This window comes from Syngnathoides biaculeatus, chromosome 8 (assembly GCF_019802595.1).
Source record: "Syngnathoides biaculeatus isolate LvHL_M chromosome 8, ASM1980259v1, whole genome shotgun sequence".
In the NCBI taxonomy this organism is placed as follows: Eukaryota; Metazoa; Chordata; class Actinopteri; order Syngnathiformes; family Syngnathidae; genus Syngnathoides; species Syngnathoides biaculeatus.
Window position 1 is genome coordinate 17,829,825 of NC_084647.1, and position 12,399 is coordinate 17,842,223.

Sequence of the window (12,399 nt, forward strand, 5' to 3'; positions counted from 1 at the left end):
TGGGAGGAAACCGGAGTGCTCACCCGGAGAAAACCCACGCAGGCACGGGGAGAACATGCAAACTCCACACAGGCGGGTCCGGGATTGAACCGGGGACCTCAGAACTTTCCAGCTGATCCGCCATGCCGCAGCTATATAAATGTTGTTTCTTATTTTATTGTATGACTATAGTGTGTAAAATCTCAATAAGTTGTATCGCCTTATTAAAAATGTTAAGGAAAATAATGGGTGCCTTGCAATTGGCTGGCAACCGGTTCAGGGCGTACCCCGCCTCCTGCCCAATGACAGCTGAGGTAAGCTCCAGCACTCCTGTGACCCTTGTGAGGATAAGCATCACAGAAAAAGGATAGATGAATGTGTCTTTATACTTTCCTTACCATTTCTAATCATGTGATCCAAGTAATTGAGTTTTGACATTGATTTTATCCATTTATTTATCTCGTTAGTTCTCCAGCCCTGGTAAGCACGATTCTGTGGTTGTACTCCTGAGTGACATTAAAGGGGCCACTTTCTTGCAGCGCCCCGAGTCGAGTCATCGGTCAAGCTGCGCATGTTTTCAAAGGAGCGGCAGCTGTAAAATGGATTTGCACTTGAACGCCACGGCAAATGCGCTGTATTGCTGTGCATTTGGCGGAAAGGGCAAAGCTCTCACACTCATGTGTCTCCACCCCACCCACCCCCTTCCCCCCTCCACTTCCAGAACTCCATCAGGCACAACTTGTCTCTGCACAGCCGCTTTGTCCGCGTTCAGAACGAGGGCACGGGCAAGAGCTCGTGGTGGATGCTGAACCCCGAGGGCGGCAAGAGCGGCAAGTCGCCCCGACGCCGGGCCGCCTCCATGGACAACAACAGCAAATTCAGCAAAAGCCGTGGACGGGCTGCCAAGAAAAAGGTAAACGGCGGGCGGGGTTGCGTCCAAGGGGGTCCTACGGAACCACGGACAAGTTTTCTAGGTTACAAACGGGGCGCAATGAACTAGTTGGCGCCGTGGCAAAAAAAAAATACATTAAAGGCACGCTCAATTAACCGCATACTTACCAGAGGTGGAAGTAAGTCACATACAGTACATATGTCATAAGATCACAAGTCTCAAGTCTTGACCTTCAAGACTGAAGGAAGTCCCAGGTTACCGTGGCAAAAACCAAATCGTGTCACTGGTAAACCTCCAAGCCTTCCTGTCACTGCATGCCAACGGCGTTGATAGCGGAACAAAGATACATTATTTGTAGTTAGAAAACTGATTTTTAGACCAATTGAGAAAATGTTGCTAAGTTTGACACACCTCACAGCACACTGTTTGGAAATCACTGCGCTAAGCGTCTCCCTGTCCGCCCGCAGCTGTCCATTCAGGGTGGCCCAGACGGGGGCGCCGACAGCCCGGGCTCCTACAACAAGTGGCCCGGCAGCCCCAACTCCCACAGCAACGACGATTTCGACACCTGGAACAGCTTCCGGCCTCGCACCAGCTCCAACGCCAGCACGGTCAGCGGGCGCCTCTCGCCCTTCATGCCCGAGGACGACATGAGCGAGGCGGAGGTACACATGGGCTACCCGGGCGCCCCGGGGCCCAAGATGACCGCCACGCTGCCCAGCCTCACCGAGATGACGGGCTCATTGGGACACAGCTCGGAGAACGTCATGGAGAATCTCCTGGACAATCTGAACTTGCTGTCGCCTAACAACTCTCAGGTTGGGGGAGGGGCGGTGACCCCCGGCTCGTCCCAGTCCTCCCCTTCCCCGATGATGCAGCCGAGCCCTGGGTACCCTCCCTACAGCTCTCCTAGCATGGTGTCGCAACCTCAGCAGGAGTACCGCAAGTGCGTGTACGGTCAAGCGGGGATCAATGCCATGTCGCCCATCCCCATGCAGACCCTGCCAGAGAGCAAGCCCAACTTCGGGCCCGGCATGGGTCCGTACAGCCACGGCTCGGTGCAGCTTCCCGGGCTCCTCAAGGAGCTCCTCACGTCAGACACAGACCAGCATGGAGACCTCCTGCCATCAGTGGACACGGTGGTATCTCAGTCCAATGGGGGTTGCATGCTGCCACCGTATAGCAGCAGCCAGCACGCGGCCAAACTCATGGCGGCGGGGAACGCTCACCCTCACGGCTTGTCCCACGCTCACCCACAAGCTTCACCGGCCATGAACGGGCGACTGCTCATGTCCCTCAACCATAGCGGGGGCACGTCGCACCTGCCTTCTGCCAAGAACCCGATGCAGATGCCCTACGGCTTGTCGAGCCACCTGGGCGGCGGGGGTATGCCCGGCGGCTTTTGCCCCCTCAACACCAACGGATACGGACGACTAGGCCTGGCGGCGTCCCCCCACCTGGAAAAGCTGCCCAGTGACCTGGACGACATGTCCATCGAGAAGTTTGAGTTTGACATGGAGACGGTCCTGCACGAAACTCTGATGGACGGCGACTCGCTGGACTTCAACTTTGAGCCGATGGCTACCCAGCAAGGGTTCCCCCACGGGGTAAAGACCACCACCCACAGCTGGGTGTCTGGCTAGAACTGGAGGTGTGAGAATGTAAAGAGATGGACAATCAACCAGATTTTTCCTTTTTGGTAAGACGTTTCACTACCTTTAACATTCCTGTTTGAAAATACTTTAATCGATCACTTGAAAAATAGAAGTGCCAGATTTTGATGTACTGGACTTATCAATCTTGACAAACTATGTGCCAAATTTGCCTTAACTTAGGAGCCATCGGTCGGTGTCTGGTGAATCATCCACGGAGGTTGAATAAAAGGCAACTGGGCTTGGTGGTTTTCGGAAAGGCTTTTCAGCTGTAGGTGTCTGACAGACATAATCAACTCCACTGCAGCAACTAGATCAGTCATCAGTTCCAGAATGTCTTTGATGATGGTCCACCTCAATACGAACGAGAGTCTTTTTTCTTTTGGTAGTTTGAGCTAATTAAAAGGTAGTCAAAAGTAGCTCAAGTCCTTATTTCCAAATTACGATTCTGGTCCACCTGACTGAAAAACAAGTCTTGATGGAGCTTGTCTTGACTAGTTTGGTCTTCAAAAGACTTGACTTTTGAGTTTCATGCAGACAAATTCAACTCTCATGGCATCTGAAAAAGGTCAGTCCTTAGTTCCAAAACGTGTCTGGCAGTGGTCCACCTGACTGCTAAAAAGAGGCCTTGGCAAGACGGTCTGAAAGACTACGTCAGCTGGACGTGTCTGGTAGACATATTCGACTTTAGTGCAGCAACTACATTAGTCACCAGTTCCAAAATATCTCTAGCAGTCGCCCACCTCTCTGCAAACAAATCAAGGTTTTTTTTTTTTTTTTTTTTTTTTCAAAAAGTTCAGACTTAGGTCCTAAGTGTTTGGTAGACAAATTCAACTTTTTAGTAGCACCTCGGTAACGTCAGTTCTTAGTTCCAACTTGTTTGGCGATGGTCCACGTAACTTTTGGCTTGTTAGAGGCAGTCAGTACTAAAGGGTTTGAGGTCTCTCTCAAAGTCTATCCAGACCTACAGTATCGAAATCCTGAAAAGAAGATCCCTAATTCTCGAGGCATCTTCGTAGTCTTGAACCAGTTTTTGTCCCTTGTTGCCTTCCATTGCAACCTTCCTACTGCCAACCATGGATGAGTGAGAACCAACACCCCCCTCGACCCCATCCGCCATTATCATCAGCATTTTTCTGCAATTATTTTTTTTTCCAGTGCGGTCAAACTGGCAAAGACTTCTTGGAATCTTTCTATTTTTATCTGAATGTATGTAACGCCGCCGCACACTTCATGCAACTGGGTCTTGTGTGCTTGTGTGTGCGTTGTCTAATGATTACATTAAGTTTACACAACAAACAAAAACACAACTTAGCTCCAAGAGAAAACTGGATGCTTTTTTTTTTTTTGTATTATTATTATTTTTGTAGTTGTTGAGCCGTTCCGTGGCTCACGAACGTCTCAAAGGTTTCTGCCTGTACATAGCTCAAGATTGTATATTAACATTGGATCGTATATGTTTACTAGATTGTAGTGTATATACAGCATATATACAGTATATATACATATGTGTGTTTGTGTGTGTGTGTTTTTTGAGATAAATTATTGTTTGATAAAGATTTATTCGAGTGCACGAGCTGCACTCTGAATGTTTATACCACAGGGGCCTATTTAAGTAATTCTTTCCTGTGGGCTTGAAGTTTTTTTTTGGGTTTTATTTTTTTTTAATCATTCAAGTCCAGAAGATTGGTCAGATCTTCTCTTAAAGTAAAGACGTACGTAACGCCGGGTCTTGCCTTCTCGTTCCTTCAAGAAACTCGAGAGAACGTGAAAGTCGGTCGTCATTGTGAGCAGTTCTCGAAGTGCTTTTTTTTTTTTCTTTTTTTTTTTGCAGCTGTGAAATAAATGAGAGGTCAAGGCGCCGTATCCTCTGTGCTCTTGTTGTTTTCATAATTCATGCATCCAAAAACCTTTCGCTCTTAAACCCTCCTGTTGTATCGCAAGTTGAACTGATTTTCAAAAACGAGGATACAACTTCTAGTCTGGCCTTGTTTCACAACACAACAGGCGAGTTCAATGACGTCACTGAAGCCACGGTTCCGTCTCGCTCGACGGTTCCGTTCAGCTCGCCGGCGAGTCTCGCTCGGCTTTCGGCCGAACAGCTTTGAATCCTCCCTAGCGTGTCTCATGAACACTCTGCAAGTCTAACGTTGTGCCGCTAAACATCGTCGGTAGTGCCTTAAGGTCATTGGGTTCACATTCAGTACAGTGAGGGAACAAAACGTAAACGAAAGAGGAATGCATTGAATGATATTTTGTCCATCCATCCATTTTCCTTGCTGCTTATCCTCACAAGGGCCACGGGGAGTGCTGAAGCCTATCCCAGCTGTCAACGGGCAGGAGGCGGGGGACACCCTGAACTGGTTGCCGGCCCATCGCAGGGCACATTGAGACAAACAGCCGCACTCTCAATCACACCGAGGCGCAATTTAGTGTCCAATTAATGTTGCATGATTTTAGGATGGTGGCACGGTGGCTTGGTGGTAAAGCGTCGGCCTCACAGTTCTGGAATCCCGGGTTCAATTCCGGACCCGTTTGTGTGGAGTTTGCATGTTCTCCCCTTGCCTGTGTGGGTTTCCTCCGGGTACTCCGGTTTCCTCCCACATCCCACAAACGCAACATTAATTGGACACTCTAAATTGCCCCTAAGTGTGATTGCGAGTGTTTGGCTATTTGTCTCCATGTGCCCTGCGATTGGCTGGCAACCAGTTCAGGGTGTACCCCGCTTCCTGCCCGGTGACAGCTGGAATAAGCTCCAGAACTCCCTGCGAGCCTTGTGAGGATAAGCGGCAAAGAAAATGGTTGGATATGATTTATTAAATAGTGAACTGCAAATGTGCAGAGGATTGCCGTATTTGCCAAGTCAGCCGTTTCCTTTCCTTTCCTTCCCAAGTCTTGGCCGTAACGCCGAGCATTTTGTCTCGTACCCAGCTGAACGGAACCCGACGGCTCGGCGGAGGGAGGTGGCCTTGCGGCGCTTCATAGAAACGTAAACGCTGCCCCTGGACCAAGGAGGGAAAAACAAGCGCCGCTAAGTGTCGAGTGCGTCCAAGTTAAGCTTACATTTACATTTTGCCGAGTCACACGATTACGGCGACCTCGACAAAGTGAACCACGTCCCAGAGTCCAAGGTGTGACGGCTTCAGGCTGAACTCTCCTTTTACGTTCATTTTCTCAGGAACAGCAATAACTGCATATTTAACTGTCCAAAAATAAACTAAAAAAATGAATGCTCATTGCAACTCCATTTGTCGTTTCTATCAATATTTAGCGCGAGCAAGACATTTTATACCGAAAAAAAACAATTTCATTCAAACTTAACAGGAGGGTTAAAGATGAACTATTGCACATTTCAAATGTCTTTTTTTTTTTTTGTTAATATTCTATTTTTTGATAAAGAGAAGCCCTTTACGAAGCTGCTGTTTGGCTTTTGGTGCCACACGTCGCCTTTCAAACGCGACTAAATTTGCCTTCAAGTTCGTCTTCGGAATGACGATGACGAGGGGGGTTATTATACGCGTATGGATATCAAGATATATACTGTATTGTGTATATTTGTGCCGGTCACTCAAGTTAGAATGAACTGTAATGAATCAACAGGGTTCACACTAAAAGTAAAAATAATAATAATAATCATCAAAAAAAGAAGAAGAGTTGTAAATGATATCTCAACCTTTTTAAGTGATTCAATCTATGCATCGTATTCCTTAATTTTGTCGTCATTGTTATATTTCTCTCTCTTTTTTCAAACCTATTAAGACAGATGTTTTACTGTAATATACAGAGCGCTGTTTGGTTGTTGTTTTTGTTGTCTATGTTCCACATAGTTCTATGGGGGGGGGGGTTTATTTAGAGTAGACAGCGTGATTTGTATGCTAAGCTTTTGTAAACTGACAACGTTATTTCTTGTATTTAGCTCACGTTTCCACGGCATACAAAGCTAATTATTTTACGATATTTACATTTCTACATCAGCAGACCAGTTTTGTCTTGTTGTTGCCATTTTATGCATTGAAAACAAACAACATTGCACTTATATATATATATATATATATATATATATATATATATATATAAGTGCGCAACAGCGTGAAAAGTTCCCACACATTTGAAAACAAGACATCTGTTACATTTAACTTATATCCTACCACATGTGCTGTGTCATTTGCAATCAATACATCTATGTTACTTGTTCAATATAAATGTATTCGATCATGAATAAATGTACAGTACTTATGTGTTTAAGCTCTGCCTGTGGTTTGGTTTCTTGAAGTGTTCATTCTTTGGAGTCTTAATAAAAAAGTACAGGTCAGTAATGAAGGTTATGCTTGAAATAATTCAAAGGATATTGATTGGAAATATATTTATAAAATTCACAACGAACAAATATTCATAGATAAAAATAGCTGCATGCTTAGAACAGTCTTTTTAATAATTGTAAGTGTATAAAAAAGTATTTACTAGAGTTTGGGATTCAAAAAAGTGACGAGAAAATGATTAAAATAATTAACAATATGTTTGATGAAAGGGCAGCACGGTGGATCAGCTGGTAAAGCGTCGGCCTCACAGTTCTGAGGACTGGGGTTTGAATCCCGCACCCACCTAGGTAGAGTTTGCATGTTCTCCCCATGTCTGTGTGGTTAGGCTAACCCTTTCCTCCAGGCACTCCAGTTTCCTACCACATCCCAAAAACATGCAACATTAATTGGGACACTCTAAATTGCCCCGAGGTGTGATTGTGGGTGCGAATGTTTGTCTCTATGTGCCCTGCAATTGGCTGGTAACCAGTTCAGGGTGTACCCTGCCTCCTGCCCAGTGACAGCTGGGATAGGCTCCAGCACTGCCTGCGACCCTCGTGAGAATAAGCAGTGAAGAAAATGGATGGATGGATGGATGGATGGATGATGTGTCGTTCCATTTGTTGTGTAGGCAGCCGAGGAGTAAAACATTTGCTGCTATAATGATCAAACTCAAGACGTTTTCAGGTCTACTTCTGTGCGGCCTGAGGTGCGACTTTCACGGTCAGCTAATGAACGCTTGACATTTCCAGGTCAAGCTTGGAGTTACGGCGTCACGAAACCTGCGTGGCGCTTCAAGTGAGAAATGAAAAAAGTTACAATTCCCACTTGCGCCGTCTTCTTTCTCCCCGACAGCCGCATTCCGCATTGTGCCCCCCTCCTCCCCCCGTTCTCCCCTTACCCATGAACCCGCTCACCCCGGACTCCAAACCGCGGGGCCTGCCTGGCCCCCCCTCTGGCTTTGACTTTGACTCCCGAGTAAAAGATAACTTTTTAGCCAGCGGGGACGGGATGTTCATATAAATGAAAGGCTCGGCCGAGTGGGAGGTGTGCAGCGGGGGCGCACCACTTGTGTTGCCAAAGCACTCCACTTGCTCGCAATTCATCGCGCAGCGCAATTCAGTGTCAATGAGGTGCGCAAAATTGTTCCTTCGATCAAGGATAACTCAGCTGTGGTCTAAGGCGGGAGCGCAAGCCTCGTTGAGTCTCAGCATTTCCCCCCATCAGTTTCAAAATGACCCACATTTTTGGTGAACCTAAAAACGGCCTCCAATGACGCACTGGGACTCCTGAGCACCTTGTTTCGGATCAGCGGTTACCTGGTGACGCCTCAGAAATACTGTACATCTACCTGTCGTATCCGCTGACGTGCCCGCGTTAGGGTGCCTCGTTGTCAGCTGCAAGTGCACGCACATCACGCAGAGACAGAATGGTAAAGAGGTGGAGGTCCGATTTGACGTGGTATTCAGACTGGGTTTATTAGAGCGGCTCGTCGTTGGCCGCGAGTGCGTGCACGGCGGGCAGAAGATCAAAGGGGGAGGGCATATTTCGACGCGGTATTTCATACTTGAGCGAGGTGTGTTTTCAGTGCGTTCAGCCATCACGTCCACTCGGCCAACTTCATTTTTGTCATCATTTAGAAACCGATTTATTATTATGATTGGAATCGATTTCTTCTGTAAGGTGTCAATGAGGTCACACATTTTCCCAAGTTGGTGCACCCCTCTGGAGAGTGCATTGGACTGAAATCCACATTTCCTTTCCACAAATTCAAAAGGCTAAACGGGAGCATTTTGCGTGTAAAATGACATTCGAAAGGGGGCGCGTGGCTGCACTCGATGCACTCGAGCTTCTCGGCCCGATCCAAGAAGGCGCTTGAAGAGTGCTCGCTGTGTTTGCATTTCTGTACAGTCGACGCGGGCCAAAGTGTTTTGTTTTGGGGGGTTTTTTGGGGGGCGGGAGAGGACGGTGCGGGCAGGCAGGTGGGCGGGGTGCGAGGCTCGTCACACGGGAGGAATGTGGGTGTGGACGGCTGCCAGAGCCATATGCGATCCTTATGTCCCCACCCCCGAGTGCGAGCGAGGCCGAGTCAGGACACAGCGTGAGAATGCAACGTCATTAGGTTCATGCGCGAGTGTGTGTGTGCTTGCTGCATTTTTGTCCTTCTGTGTGCACTCGAATACCATAAAAGCAGTATTTCTTTCTTTTCATTCCCTCGAGTCAATATTTGTAGCATGCGGTTTTAGTCATTTAAAAAAACAAAAAAAAAGAGAGAGCTAAGCAAAACGTCTTGTAATGTGCACGTCAGGCCAGTTGCTGGGGACAGCGACGAAACGAAGAAAGTCCTTTTTTTGGGAAACAATGATACACACATTGAAGTTATTCATCAATCAACAACAAAATGATTAAAACGTACTTTTACGCATCGAGTCTTGTAAGCGTTACTAATACTTTCACATGAATTCAAACAAAACGTTTCTAAGCGAGTCGCGGACTGGGCTAGTCGGCTCCAAATCCTGCGGCAATAACACTTGAAAATGTCCTCCACAATCGGCTAATATGCTGATTTATGAAACAAGATGAATTGTAACGTGACACGCTCGTGATTAAACGTGGCGAGTGTGCGTGGCGTCTCCAGGGCGGCGCGCGGCCGGTACAAATAAGTCTCCGAGAGACTGCCGGCCCTGAAGCAAACGTTCCCGTCGGTACTGTTTACCAGCCTCACTTCCATTGTTGATATTGTTAATTCTTGTTGGTTTGGATACTGGTCTGGTTTGCTATTGATAATACATCTGAATTATTATTATGTATTATGAATATTGATGATATGTATTAGTAGGTGTTACACAAGGTTTACACAGTCGCAAACCCTGGCATGTGAACAGGGGTGTGTAGACTTTTTTAACTACCACTAGAGCTCTAATCCAACCTAATGTTGAATTAATGAAGTAGTACACTGTATGTACTTTTGACGTTTCTTTACTCCCCAAACACTTAGTATGGTCCTCAGGATGAAGTTTTTTGAATGTATTTTTTTTTTCCCCACGCAAAGTACTCGAGTTCTTCCATTCCTCCATATTCACCTCAAGAGTCCTTGGGGACGTTTTATTTTGGGCTCTTTTTTTGTTGAGAGCCGAGCGGCCTCTCCAGCAGTGATACAAAAGCTTCCAGTAATCGCCCGCACACTGCACGCTAAATGTTTTTAAAAACGGAAAGCGCTCCGGACGGCCCCCGCGGAGGGTAATGCAAGGTGGGTGGGGGGAACCGCACCACCACCATCATCACTTCAATACGCGAGGCACAAATTGACCGTTTTCGACTGACGTCACACAGCGTCCGATTTAGACTGCGGGCACCATCTTGGTTTGGGGAATTCGCGTAAACAAACCGTAACTAAGCAGGAATCATTTCAGAAAGGCGTATGAAAGGGGGCGCACTGCTATGTTATCAGTTGCTCAAATGAAAGTGGGCGTTGTAAAGCGTCTTTCTTTTGACTGCCAACTGTGATCAAGAACCAGTGCGAGAAAACGGAGCAGTTAGCAACCAAGCGGCGCCAACTGCGGCTGTCTCGTATCAGCAGAGCCGATCTAGCGGCAAAGTCATCCCCTTACGTCCGGGTTTGGTCGGAGCATTTTGTTCTTTGTGAGGATTGGATACCTTTTAGAATTTCACACCTGTCATGTCATGTCATTATCCAAGCTGCTTATCCTCACAAGGGTTGCGGGAACGCTGGAGCCTATCCCAGCTGGCTTCGGGCGAAAGGCGGACTACACGCTGAACGGGTCGCCAGTCAGTCGCAGGGCAGATATCAACACCATCACTGAGCGGGAATCGATCTCACGCTGCCCGCACCAAATGCAGGCGTGTGTACCACTCCACCATCATTGCCTCTCACACCGAGTTCACAATAACTAAGTCAACTAGATAGACTATAAACTAGAGCGAACCCATCCAACATGGCCACGTGCCCCGGATGTAGTCACGTGGTTGAAAACGGTCTATACTGTGTTACTGTCTTCAATAGCGGTGTCCCGATCCGATTGCTGAGATCGGAACTCGGTCCGATGTCAGCGCAAAAAATGAGGATCCGATCGGACCGGGTGCAGAATCTACGACAAACCCGCAGTCCGTTCCCCGCTCAAGCGTGCAATATTTTATCAGATTGCTGTCAAAAAAAAGGACATTCGTACTACTTGGGTACATTTTTCAGGCATCATTACTCAAGTATTCATTTTTTTCTGGTGAATTTTAGTAATTTTCCTCCTGAAACTGGAAAATAGATACGTACTTTGTCTTCCTTATTTGGTCAAAATAGATTCCCCCCACCCCCCACCCCCCCAGTGTTGATGATGCAAAAACAAAAACAGAGAGACGTAAAGGCAACTGCAGTTTAACTGATTAATGGATTGAGATGTAGGACATTTGCGGGATTATAAAATGTATGTAAAAAAGTTTTGGAAATATCAATGACAACCATTTTAGTTGCATTTGAAAAATATCTTTTCTAAAGTCGAAGTTTCTGATTAGCTCTCTGTGATGGTGTGCCAAGTGGTGCAATTTGAGGTTGTGAAAAGTTCAGACTCTGTGACACTTTTGAAAACAAACGATGAGTTTCATCATTTTAATTTAATTTTTTTTTACGGAACGTTCACTTATATGGGTTGTCGTGTGAAGTGAGATTGTCTAAATTTTGCACATTTGTCATTAGGGGTTAGGGTTAGGGTTAGGGTCTTGTATGGTGCTTTTCTACCCACGGTATATACATATTGCAACATATTTTTTTATGCTGTGAAGACATTTCATCATATTTTGTGATCTGATCATTTACGCTGATCCATGAACTAAAAGGTAAGAGGAGCAAATCAATTATTTGACAATGAGAAAATAATTCAAACAGTTCCACAATTACATTTGCACAGGGTAACTTGCAATTGTAAGCGAGTACATTTCCTCAAATCCTGCAAACAATTCTCAGAAAGCTAAATGAATGCCAAGAAGAGCGGCCACGTGGAGTAACGTGAGCGTGACGACATCCCGCGAGATATTCCACATCTGTGGCCTCATTTCGGAGAATTGATTAATTGATTGTGTCATGTGCCAGCCTAAAAACTACCAGCTTCGGATGTGGAAATAGGCTAAAGTGGGAGGGGAGGGGGACACTGAGCAAAGTGGGGGTTTTCCCCCCACTCGTGTTCAATTTTTTTTTTTTTTTTTTTTTGCCTGTCAGTTCGCAACCAACCAAAGTTATGCGAACATGTTGAGCTCATAGATAAAAGCCTGAGCCTACGCTAGCTAGCGCTAAAATCGTCATTCTTCACTGTGCTGCGTTATCAAAATGGTTACAGTAAATTCACACCCATCTATTTATCTGAGCCGCTTATCCTCACAAGGGTCGCGGGAGTGCTGGAGCGTATTCCCGCAATAACAAACTGTCTCACTCACAATCACACCTAGGGGTAATTTAGAGTCTCCCAACGAATGCTTGTTTTCGGGTTGTGGGAGTAAACCTGAGTGGCCACAGAAGACCCACGCAGGGACGGGGAGAACATGCAAATTCCACACAGGCAGAGCCGGGATT

At 46.5% G+C, this 12,399-nt stretch overlaps 1 protein-coding gene across 1 annotated transcript in view; it reads left to right on the forward strand.

Moving 5' to 3' along the window:
• foxo1a (forkhead box O1 a) overlaps window positions 1–6,702 on the forward strand; it is a 37,469-nt gene extending 30,767 nt beyond the window's left edge. The window contains exons 3-4 of the mRNA XM_061826815.1: window positions 701–892; window positions 1,339–6,702. Coding sequence (XP_061682799.1) covers window positions 701–892; window positions 1,339–2,514 — 1,368 coding nt within the window. The 3' untranslated portion in view covers window positions 2,515–6,702. The remainder of the gene's footprint in view (window positions 1–700; window positions 893–1,338) is intronic.
• The last annotated feature ends 5,697 nt before the right edge of the window (window positions 6,703–12,399 follow it).